We start from the raw sequence: 12,736 nt of genomic DNA on the forward strand, positions 1-12,736 counted from the left end.
AAATATTTTTCAAACCTGTATTTCCAGTGCTTTGAGTGTCTGTTAAAGCTCAGCATACATTTAAAACTCATTATTTATAAAGCGTATTTTGAGAAAAAAAAGACTTCCTGAAAAAAGAAAAAGCTAGCTCTAAACAGAACACTTGAAATTTAAAGAAGGTTATGCTTTGGATGGTATTTAAGCAAGTATGAGGGAGAAAATTAATTTATCTGCACTCTTTCCACCATTATGATATCAAAGATTGAAACAATCAACTGTATATTTAACACTGAAAAAAATGATGGCTTCCACCCCTTCCCAACTGTAGTTTATATATTTCTTTAATTTACAAACTTTCCTCAAGTTTTAATCCTTTGCAAATCACATTGACTACTCACAGAAATGACGAATCTCAGCAATGCTTTTGAAAACAATCCAATACACAAAGCAAAGTCTAGAAGTGGTTGAAAATTTTCAAAGGAAAGGAATTTGTCAGAATCACGAACCAGTGCTGATTCATTAATTATGTCCCAGCTCCTTGGTTTGGGATTCTACAGAGTGGTTCATAGGATGAATTGAATTCCATCCCTGTTTCCAGGCTTCAGGAGGTGTTGGAGCTGGGAACCTGATTGCTAATGGAGCTGGTGTAAGAAGGAAGGACACGTTTCCCAGCTCTCTCATAAGAGGAGTGAAAACCCCAGGGATCCTGGGAGCAAACATCTGCTAAGGGCACCAATACACAAAGCAACTGGAACGTCTCCCAAGGAACAGACTTCATTTCAGAAGTCTATGGGTCACTGCTTGAAAAACAAACAAACATAAAAGCAAGATGAAGGGAATGTGGAAAAAATGAGGAAGAGCTAGGACAGCTGGTAGCAATTGTGGCTTAAAGAACAAGCTCAATTTTTTTCCCCAAAAAATTCTAGTTTGGTATTGAAACAGAAGCACAGGGCCAGACTGCAAAGACCCTCACTTATGCAGTACAATTACTGATGCCAATAGTATTTTGCCAACTAGATAAAAATGAACATATTTCTTTGATATGTTTTGTCCCTTCTTTTTTTTTTTAAAGGACATTCCCCACAAAGAGAGAAAACTTCAGGTCAACCCTTACTGCTTGTAAGTCATAAATAAGCAGCACAGTTATATGCTAGATGTAACTTTCTTCTGAAATCTGTGTCATATAACATACACACACCTCAGTGTTCATGGACAAAACCAAACCAGTTTCCTTGTAAAGGAGTGGATTTTCTTTTTCATTAGCTATTAACATTTGTTGCTGTTGTTGTTGTGGGGCGGTGCCTAAACACAAAATCTGAAATGTCTAATTGATGGAAACACTCCAAAGTAGTACCATAACTCAATATTATGAATTAATACCAATATAAGGTTTGATACACTGAAGCACTTACAGAAGACATGAGCTGATTTTTAAAATCCTGTATAGCACCAGTTATCATCACAGAATAAGCAGTATTTTCTAGATGCAACAACACAGAACTAAGAAATACACGAGCAAATTCTCATGAGTGCAAAATACGAATGATAAGAAAGTTCACAAAAGCAATTTCCAAAGTCTGACTGGTAACTGTATAAAATGGATTTATTAAGATCATGTGGTTAGCAATTCTTGTGGATTACTTTACATTAGTAAAATTTAATGCTACTTCAAATTTTACTGTCGTTCAAAGGTAAGGTGTGGGTTTAAGTGAATGGTAATTTTTAATTGACAAAACCCCAAATAACTACTAACAAAACCAATTATTTAAAATAAATGCATACAGATAAAATACATTAAATGTATGTCTGAAGATAACACTATCATTAACATTCTTAAATCATAAAGACAGAAGGGGTAAATATTAAATGTTTTCACATTTGTCAGTATTTAGAGAAATAGCAACTTTATTTACTTTCCCCTAAGGGTAAGTCAGAATACTATGATTAATGACATGTTAAACCTACATATGGTAAATAAAATAAATCATATTAGAAGTAGTAAAAAAACAAGCAAACCCTGTTGAGGACTGAGTTCTTCAGTGTTTAAACCAATAAGAACCAAAAGTTAGCAGTATTGTATTAGTAGGAAAAAGTAACTGAGTATTTAAAGGAAAGTATGGACACACCTTGTTTTTACTGAGGAAGATGAGAGAGGGTTGAGATGTAATATTGCTGTTACTGACAAGAGAAAAGGAGAAGCCTTCCTCTTATACACTGAGAAAGCTACAGTTCAGCATGTGCACATGCACTTCTGTCAAACACAACAGTACAACTGCAAAACACCAGACATGTACACACTTCCATTTCTTACATCTTTATCCTTCTCCATCGCTAACACTTGACGAGATACTTAGTTCACATCTGCCCTTCACTTCTCTCGGAAAATTTTCTTTTTAATTTTTTTTTTTTAACACAGATCTAAGCAAATAATTTCAGAACAATGCTTAAGTGTTTCTTGCCCTACCCTGCTTCTCCTTCAACACTACCATTGCTCCCTCTGGTAGAAATACTTGCATTTTTAACTAATTTGTATCCTTAACATTCTGGCCTTGCATAAACCTGAGTAGCTCAATACATTTTCTAGCAATAGCAACACATTTCATGGCCATTTAGGTCTTGTAAATATAAGCTCTATGAACAGCCTAGCACCACAGTTTTACAAGTTGCAGATCCAAATTTCACATGGTTATCTTCTATTGGATGCTGCAGGAGCACTGTGATCTACAAAAACAACCTCAGGAGCAAAAGCCATACTCAAATGTGCACACATACGGACAGACATAAATTGGCAAAGTGACTCTTATGCCAAATACAGATAAAAAAGCAATTTTACATTTACTGTCTTCACAATGCTGGGAGTGCAAAAGCAGAGCAATGAATTTGTAATACTTACATTCATATCTTACTTTCATTTGGAACACAGGTTAGTCTGATGACTTTAAAATCAAACTAAAAAAAAAAAGTTGAAGGATAGCATTCCTCTCCTTCCTTGTTAGGAGAAATAGACAGCCAATTATTTATGTCAGTTACAGTTTTCATAATATACAACATAAAAGCAAGACACACCAACAGTCAATGAATAGCAGAGGATCTGTGTTTCTGAATTATATGCACAATGTGACAGGATATAAGTGTACTGTGTTTATATAAAAATAGATTCAACATTTAATGAACTGGGTTTTGAACTCTCCTAGGCCAGCTTGGCAACAGAAGCTGGAATTTTAACTTCTCTTCCACAGTATTTTTCAGATATTGGTTTTCAGGCTAATTAATTATTTATGCTAAAGAAGAGTAACAAAATTAATAAGCCTTTTCATCTATACTCTAATTTTCTCTCTCTTTTACTTCTTTTGATCTGCCACCCAGTTGCCAGTGATTCAAATCCCATTAAGTCAGCATTTTATAATTCCATGTTAAGAAATATAATAATTTCAACTTGAGACAGTATCTTATGTCGCTTCACTTCAGTATTTGCTTGGAAATAGGTCCAGTAGATGGAGTCAGCTTAATCCAGTTTTACAGTCTAGACCCAGAATAGAACAGCTGAAACACAGATTTCAATTACTGAAATGTTGCTTTCATCCTGCGCAGTGTGTCCTGAATTTTTCGAGAATGTTTTTCTGCTGGTATCTGATGGAAGTTGGCACAGTTGTCAGCTGCCAAGGCAGAAATGTCTGCATCTTTAAAATGAGTTACTCTTTGTCTGAGGTAAGACTGCAGCTTGAAATCTGGTGCATAGGTATAAGGATTCTCTTGAAAGGCATGAACTTGGCTCACAACTTTTGCAATGTTTCTTGTAAGAGAATATCATAAAAAAAATTAGATTGTTTTGCTGATAATAAAAACAAAAGCATAAACAAAAAAACAAACCTTAAAGGAAATTCAAGGGCATCAAGCATTTTATTCTATTGTATATGTACCTCTAGTTACATGTCTAAACAAATTAAACTATTTTAACAGTTAATTGTGAAATGCTGCATTAGCTCTCATTATCTCATTAGACAACAGTATAATAAAAAATATAAGTGATATACACACATAATTAAAATAATTACCTAAGTTTAGTCCACTTGTGAGCTCCATTTGTCATTGTGAATCCTCCAGTTTCAAGCTGTTGGACATGCATAGCCAAAACATGGGCTGATGGAATTGTTGGAAGCGTTTTGAATCTGTCTCCTTCCATCAGACATAAGCTGTCACTTTTTAAAAACACCTAGTTAAAAAATACACACAGATTAATCTCACATTAAGTCTTGGGGAAGGTTTTTACAAGTTCTCCATGTATTTAACACCATCTATTTATTTGTCATGAACATTAACTTTTAGCACTGAAGCTGAAGACAACACTATGGATTCGTCTGGCAGCAAACTTTTTAAAGTACACAAATAAAGTAATTTTAATCAAAAGACATTTCATACATAATTTCAGTTGGTCTAAATCACAGGCAAAACTGCATTTTAAAACCTTACTGTATGTTTCAAAATTGTATAGATCAATGAAAGAATGCCTATAATAAAATAGGCATTTAAGATTTTTCAGAACACATTACAGCTGCAAAGCTTCTGCAGAAATCTTCTAATGCACTGTAGCACATCTAAGGTTTTAGCTTGCTTTTGAAATTTTGATTTGTCACACAGGACATATGTTGAAGAAATACTAACATTAAAATTTATGTAAACTCTTGGATTAGGAGTAAAAAGTCTTCAATCAAATTAAACTCATAATTAAAAGTAACAATTGTGGTTTTCATCCTGCAGAGACACCCATTTAAGCAGATCTTGCACCTTCTCTAACCCTGAAGATGTAATTTTGCATTAAGTATTTTATACTTACCTCAACAGCCTTGAGTTCCTCCATTATCTCAGCTACTTTTGCAGGTAGAATTTTCCATGCCTTACAATAAAACAGAATATATTTTTTTCATATTAATGTCTATATTGGAACAAGATTCCATTAAGCAAAACGGTTAGAAGAGTCCCAACTTACCGGCAACTGTCGTACAATAAGATTTTCCAAGCCTGCTAGGATTTGCATTGCAGTAGCAAAATTTCTTTGTTCATAGCAGCATTTTGCTATAAGAAGAAATTTTGATAACAAGCTCACCTGCCTCTGAAAAAAATTTTAAGATTTATATACATACATATATATACATAGTAAATCTACACAATAAAATTAAATGAGAAGGGAGAAGAGGTATTTCTCAATTTGTTATCAAAATTGCTGACTGTGGTAACATCTCCCTTCACACAGTTTTTCCCTTCCTGTCACTCAGGTGTCCTTGATAAAAGTTTGACCCCTATTCCCCTCAGATAATTCATTTCTTACATTCTGTTAGGTTTTGACACCTGCTACTAAAAAGCATCCAAGATCCTCCTTGTGACAACAAACCAAATTGTTAACTGCCCACCCACAGGTGTATTTCAGAATCTTACAGGTTTGCTACACAGCAAGTCATAGATAATGACAAATAAATAACTGTTTTGTAGTTCATAGCTCAATAAACAATGACAAACCTTAGTTGTGTGACACGTTACAATTTCAGCAGCAACCCAGGTGCTGATACTGTCTGCATTTTTTAATAATTGCAGAAGGTACTGGTCTTGTATGCACTTCGACAGAAATAGATTACAGACTTTAAGTGAAACTGCCTCAGCAGAAACTGCCCTGAGGAAAATACAGAAAAAAAAAGGCAAAAATAATTCTGGCTGATACTGGATTTTTAAAGAAAACCTTGATCAGGAAGATGTCAACTTCTAACCATTTAAAATAATTCTGCATTGCTTGCTATCTTGATTTTATACCTCATGATGTAAATAGCGAGCCATATTACATTTTCTTCCTTATAATTACATGGTAGGTATATCTGATAGAAAATAAGAATATACAGGATACATTTCTGTACATAGAAACACTTTCACCGCTCATTAATGCATAATAAAACCCCAGCCAATCTGACACAAAATAACAGCCAGAAACCCAAACTCAACAACCGCAGCCACATGAGAAATCGAGCCTGATACCAAGTGGCACCACACACGTCATTTCCCATGACTGAACTCCAAAATCTATATAAACCAGGTGATCTAGCCTTGGCCATTGAGCAACCTGTGAAAAATTAGTTGCTTTAGATCTTCATTCCCTATCCTTAGAAGCAAAAATCTACCATAGGTAGTTCAGTTATCAACTACTAATTAGAAGTTTATTGAATCCACTGAGTATTTAAGAAGTAGACCATCATAAAAATAATTAGGTCTATGTGGTTGGATGAAAACATTAATTACTGATGAGCAAATAATTTAAATAGGTTAGTAACCACTCTAGTAACTGTAAGAAAATTCTGTGTATCTCTGAAGACCAAAAATTCACCTCCCTAACAAACAGCAGGAATGTTATACAGAGAAGCTGTGGAGTCTCCATCCACTTTCTGCACACAACTGCACACAACCCTGGGCAACCTGGTCCAGCTGACCTTGCTTTCAGCAGGGTGGTTGGAATATATATCGTGAGAGATTCCTTCCAGCCTCAGCTATTCTGTAAGACTGTAAATGTCTTTGAGATTTTATATACATACACACATTCCTGACCAAGGATCCACTTCAGAATCCATGACGCTTTTTCTCTACCAAAAATGAAACCTTTCAAGCAACCCCCAGATCAAGTTCTTAGAAATATTTTGGCCTCAACTCCAGATTTCAAAGAAATCACCTGGCAAATGTGGCCTTCCACACACATGCATGTGCATAGGTACGTACCCATATCCACATATGAAATCTCCTGAAATTAAATAACCCATATAAACAGGCTACCTAGTCTGTAAAAAAATGCTAAGTATTTAAATTGTTTCTCTGTTTCTGGCTGTATTAAAAGTGTAACACTCTAAGTTATTGTGCATCAGATTTGGAAGGCAGTTAAAACAAGCAACTTACTTTGGCACAGCAACACATTTGTCTTTAACACCAAGCGCTCTGGAATTAAGGAAGTGTACTGGATGACATTTATTAAACACTTCCTAAAAAAAAAAAAGCAAGATATATCTGCTGTTAGTTCTTTTAAAATGCCTGGGGACAAAAATGACAGAGTATGTCCTCCTCCCACCCCACCTGCATGAATTATGAGATGGATCACAGCCTAAGAATAGCATTAGATATTCTAAATTTCACTGTAGAGATTTCCAGAGGAAAGGTTGAATTCAACTTCTTATAAAATAGCATGAAATAAGCTTGAAACAAGGTTGGGAAATGGTAAAGAAAGAAGAGAAAGAGTGAGAAAATAGATATTATTTGTACTTCCAAATAAACCTAGACCTTTGTACCTGTTGCAGTAGTGTCAGCTGCCAACAAAGCTGTTGGGCACTGCACTCAATCAAGAGAACTGGTCCCACTTCATCGGCTCTAGCTAAGGAGACCGAGGATTCTGCAGTGACACTGCTACAGCAGGGCTTTGGCAAAACTGCTGACCCTGAGTGCAGCCGCTCTCTCTGATGTTGTGCAATTGGTCCCACACCTTTGGACAGTTTCCAGTAGAAGTTCTGTAAGAAAAAAACAGTAAGGATACAACTTCTCTAAAGCAAACACTAAATCTCCTCTTGATGTAACTTCCTTGAAAGTGCTGTTAAGAGAAACACCTTTGTGCATGCAAAACTCTTCAGCTAATCTTCAAGGTTAGCCCACAACATATTGGTTTACTCAACACTGCTATTTTAAGCTAATACAATGTACAGTGGATGAGTCTAAGCAGGAGGCTGCCAGATTTCAATCAATAATCAGTATTTAAAACAAACCTCTGTGTATTCAAGCTTGCTGTCATAAAATCTTTTACTTTTCCTTTTTGCTTAGAATCAAACATCCCTTTCCAAGAAGTACTTGATTTTTCATTCTTTTCCATTCTTCCATTTTCCATTATCATTATTGTGCAGTGACAATAAAAAAAGTCCATGTTCCTCTATTCTGTTTGTCCTTTTTTGGCTGAATCCCCAGTATACCCATGGAATTGTGCACCTTTATCATGAGGCTGATGTTTAATTCAACTTGCACATTATTAATACATTTGACTTCCACATGTTATTTCGTCACTCTGTAAAGAGATCTGGTTTTGGGAAAAGCCTGCAGTAGTCCTGGTTTCTGGGGCTGTAGAGCACAATAAAATTGTAAATACAGACAGAAGTTCAGACCAGTTCTTGCTACAAGCTTTGAAATTCTAGCAGGGAACCTCGTAGCTCCTGGTGTTTTCTTGTATTTATAGTTTTACAAAGATGCCTAATAAAAAACCATAATGGCTGACAAGGAGGCAAAGTTTTCCTAATAACTTTGAGTCACATGCTAGTGTCAAGAATGAAGATCTCTACTCTCAAAATTTTGATTGTCTGATCTGTGATTGCTGAAACAGCTGTCAGGAGTTAAAACTTAAGATTATTGTCATGGTTACAGAACTGTCTGGATCTTAGATACTTTCAAAAGAAAATTTAAAATGCAGGTACATATTTCTTACTAAGTAGGTCTGGACTATTAAGTTGGACACTTCTGTTTTTGTCAGAACATAATATATGCAAATGCGCTCCATACACTAAAGTCTGAAGAAAAAAACACACCTTTCTGGAAACATCTTCTGAGAGCTTTTTACACAGGGAATGTAATGTTTTTCTGCCCTCCTCACTTTCCTCTTCACATTTGTCCACACCAGAGGAAAGATCAGCACTGCCACTTTTCCTGGCAGAGGCGTCCTCGAGCAGTGACAACAAGCGCTCCCCGTAGCCATTTAATGAAGCAACCTGGGAATGCAAAACAGGTTAAGAGAACACAGCACCCAATTGCCCAGAAATTATAAGAAAATTACAATACAGTTGTAAGATTTTTACCAGTCGAAAAAACAGACATACCAAACATAGCTGTCAAATATAGCATTATTTTTATTTACTTTAATTGTACTTAGGGCAGCTTTTTTGTAATAAAAAATGTTACATATCCCATAACTTAAAAGTAATTAGTTTGTCTTTTGTTTTTTTTTTTTTTAAAGGGTCTACTGAAATTCTGAATTACCTTGGAAGAAATAAATTCTTTTAGGGTACCCAGAAGATCAGTATTTGTTGCAAAATCTACACTGTAACAGTCTTCAATCCATGCCTGCAGGATGTAGAAACTGCGGTTACATATTTTGGTAAGGGATGTGGAAGGATCCAGGCTTGCACTGGTGAGAAGAAAAAGAAACTTATTATGCCAAAATTGATAACTAATTCCTACGTAAAAATAAGTGTTGCCAAAACCCACAAGTTTTATTTGGTATTTAATGTAGTATCTTAAATTCCTAAATTTCATGTCTCTGGAGTCGATGGCTCTATGGAAACAAAGCTGAGGTTGTAATTATTACCCATTAGTGGAAAACTGGTAACAGTGAAAAGCAGAAATGAGAAGTAAGCACATTGTCAGATGCAGCTCTTGCTCTCGTTTTGCTCTCGCTCGTTAAGAGTCTTACAAAAACAAACTTAAAATTCATTTAAATTAAGTAGCACTTTTGAGAAACAGCTATTTGTTATTAGGGGAAACTCAATTGTGCTTTCACCATGTTTTTCATGGGAATTTACTATACCTGGATAAAGTGCTGCTGATTCTATCAAGAAGAAACTTCAAAAATTCTTCTTGTGTGCAGAAATAGCGGAATGTGTAAAGAAACTGCTGCACATAACCTTCTATAAAGGCATTTCTGTAAAGCACAAGAAAAACTTCAGACAAGCCAGGACACATTTTCAACTTGCATTCGAGTACAGCAACAGCAAAAAAATCCTCAAAATATCAAGAATAGGCATTTTAAATTCTCAAGCTCTTCATAAAACCTTGGTTCTTTGTAAAATTATTTTTATACATCAAGTAGTGTGATTGCCAACCCTGAAAGCATAATTTCTTTTATAAAGAGTTTCTCTACTTTCAATTTTGTGAATGATCACTTTGACATTTCTATTATTAAGGAGTTGCAATCTAAATAGTACGGAAGAACATATTACATTTTCTTTTTTTTCCTATCATGATGCTGCTTTGAAACATTTTCATTATCATAACAGCATAAGAACATTAAGCAAAAAAATATTCCCTGTAGCTCTAATTAGAGGAGTGGTTACTTTAACAACAGAATACACTTATTATACACACATTAAAAATGAGGGCATTTTATTTTTTTATATACACACACTCTCAAGGTCTTAACACAGGTTAATTGCCTTTTCTCCCTATTGGCTTACAGCTAATCATGAAAGTTTGGGCTTGATGAATGTGGAAAGTCCAATTCCAAAACATTTTCTTCACTTCGTGCAAAATATTAACTACCAGGAAAAGCAGCATTCAGTTTAAGTAACTGAGTCTCAGAGTCAGGATGGAGTGGGAGAAGCAGCTGGGAGGAAGCTGCTCCGTCTGTAGCTCTACAGTGGCACAAGTCTGATGGAGCCTCTGGCAATTTCCATCCTGCACACTGTTACAGCTGAGGTGCCTTCAAACAACACTGCCCTCACTAGAGTTGAAGGACACCTCTGTCCCCATTTAAACCTTGAGATAAGCCTGCATCTTGATCGGTGCCAAGGACTGATTATTGGGGCAATAATCTGTAGAACCGAACCTAAACATTTTGATATACAGACCTTATTAATAAGAATGATGAAATTATATGATTATATGAAGAATTGTACTGCTGGCAGTAACATAAAGCCTTGACTCCATGGCAACTAACAGAGCAAACCTCAAATAAGTAAAAGATAAAGTTTAAAGTTGGTAGTTTTTTACTTATTATCAAATATGTTTAATGAAAGCCAGACGATCTTTTCACATTTTCATCTCCATCTCTGTAAATGAGTGTTCACAGAAATAACAAAAACTTGGTAGAAGACAGGAGAATTTATTAAATGTTGGGTAACTAGGATTTATCACAGAGACAAGTTTTTTAGCAACTGGTTTAGCAACTATGCTTCAACCCACTCCCAATTTATGTGTAAAATATACTATACCTAGAATATAAATAAGCCATTAAACCAAGTGGTGTACCGGCTTGCAGAACTCTCCCTCCATTTTGATTGTTACACTGGTGTTTCTCTGTGTTGTAGTAAAGGAGCAACGATGATTCATCCACAGGTGCCATGTCCATGGTGTCAGCCTTCCCACTGTGAATGACTGTAGGCAGCACATAGGATTCCACACCCCACTGCTCTGCATACATCATCTGCTCAAAGAAGCAAGGCCATGATAAAACAAGAAATTAAAGAGGAAAATTCACACAAATGCAACCAATTTAAAGACAAATTGCATTTCATACAATTGATTTTTTTTCCTTTTTAAATAATACTAGTAGCAATTGCATTTAATATTTCTTTTGGATCTTACTTAATTTGGCAGTTGGACACAAACCATTTCACATTTCATATAATGATCTGAACAGCCAGTTACACTGATGCAGTAATGAAATGACAAATGAAGTACAAATGAAATAAAATCTGACTTGCCTGTACATATTTCTTTACCAGTTCAAGAAACTGCACTTTTGATTTCATCTCTTGTAGCTGTCCTCTCAGTTTGGGCAACATAGATTTAGTTTCAGGACCTTTAGATTTAAAATACATGGCATAAGAACACCAATGATTCAGATTTACAGAACAGATCCTTAAAAGTACCATGCAGCCATTTTATTACTGGCAAGTTGCTATCATCTTACCTTTGCTTCTTCTTTCTTTCTGCAATAGTTTCTGGTAAAACTTTACGGTCTTTCTGTAATTTTTTGTCTCAATCATTAGCAATTGTTCTAGTTCCTGTTTAAAAAGAAATAGGTTCTGATCAGAATTGTAAGTGGAAGGTGGTCCTAGTAAGAAAGTTTTAGAAGAGAATTATTTTATATGAAGAAAAAAGAACATCTTAACAGACAAGAATGTAATATTAACAATGAAAAACTACCTTTCACAACTGTGAAACTACCTTTCACAAACTGTGTTTACAGGCAAGATACAGCAGGAGTTACCTGTTCCCAGAAAAACATTAGTGATGTCACAGTTCTACAACTTAAGAACTGGAGCAGGTTTGTGTATGATGAGACTGTGAAGAAGTTTGTCTGAATCTGTTCACATAAATATGCCTTTAGTTAAAATTGCACCTATCTGGTTGTTTTCATGAACATTTTTAAAACTTAAAATCAGAAGTCATCCAGAATTAAAATTTGTATGTCCTGAATTTAGTGCAGGCCCCAGAAACACTTTAAAAAGCTGACATATATTTGCAGTAAGAACTGAAAGTCTGACTGAAATCAGTGGCTTCCAAACAAGTATAATTACATGCTATTATACAAACAGGTCAGAAGGCAGACAAGAGAGCTGCTCTAGAAATAAAGGACATACAAAATTCAAAGTTCAGCTTTCATATTTTCTACTTATGTATTTCACAAAATTGAAAAAAATAAACTAAATTTCTATAGAATTACTTAATCTAAGCAATGAATAGAAATTAAAGTATATCAGGCTCCTCAAAATATATAAATTTTGAAGTAAACATTTACATTTATAATTGTTTGCATATCAAAGTTTTTATCACTTTACCAGCCAATAAAAATGGGCCATCCACTTTGGATTCAGCTTCTGATTTATTATGAAACAACAAACATGATGTAGGTTGTGCTTTATGAAAGTGGTGACTTTTGCACTTGGGTCCTAAGTTAACCACCAGTGACCCAGTTACATGAAACAACATTTTAAATGCAGTAAGTTCACAGAATGCAGCAGACAACTCCCACAAGCAG

The 12,736-nt window shown here is 35.1% G+C and overlaps 1 protein-coding gene across 3 annotated transcripts in view; it reads right to left on the reverse strand.

Annotated features, from left to right (window-relative positions):
• Positions 1–1,513: 1,513 nt before the first annotated feature.
• KNDC1 (kinase non-catalytic C-lobe domain containing 1) overlaps positions 1,514–12,736 on the reverse strand; it is a 57,802-nt gene continuing 46,579 nt past the window's right edge. For all 3 annotated transcript variants that reach the window (XM_005520849.3, XM_088059809.1, XM_088059810.1), the window contains 13 exons: positions 11,666–11,759; positions 11,457–11,554; positions 10,965–11,176; positions 9,563–9,676; positions 9,016–9,163; positions 8,568–8,747; positions 7,293–7,508; positions 6,907–6,989; positions 5,494–5,644; positions 4,967–5,089; positions 4,814–4,873; positions 4,035–4,192; positions 1,514–3,772 (listed from right to left, as the gene is read on the reverse strand). In XM_005520849.3, the coding sequence (XP_005520906.2) occupies positions 3,541–3,772; positions 4,035–4,192; positions 4,814–4,873; positions 4,967–5,089; positions 5,494–5,644; positions 6,907–6,989; positions 7,293–7,508; positions 8,568–8,747; positions 9,016–9,163; positions 9,563–9,676; positions 10,965–11,176; positions 11,457–11,554; positions 11,666–11,759 (1,869 nt within the window). In that variant the 3' untranslated portion in view covers positions 1,514–3,540. The remainder of the gene's footprint in view (positions 3,773–4,034; positions 4,193–4,813; positions 4,874–4,966; positions 5,090–5,493; positions 5,645–6,906; positions 6,990–7,292; positions 7,509–8,567; positions 8,748–9,015; positions 9,164–9,562; positions 9,677–10,964; positions 11,177–11,456; positions 11,555–11,665; positions 11,760–12,736) is intronic.

The sequence above is a fragment of the Pseudopodoces humilis genome, chromosome 9 (genome assembly GCF_049639895.1).
Source record: "Pseudopodoces humilis isolate 2021_Gansu_Grassland_sample_001 chromosome 9, ASM4963989v1, whole genome shotgun sequence".
Taxonomy (NCBI): Eukaryota; Metazoa; Chordata; class Aves; order Passeriformes; family Paridae; genus Pseudopodoces; species Pseudopodoces humilis.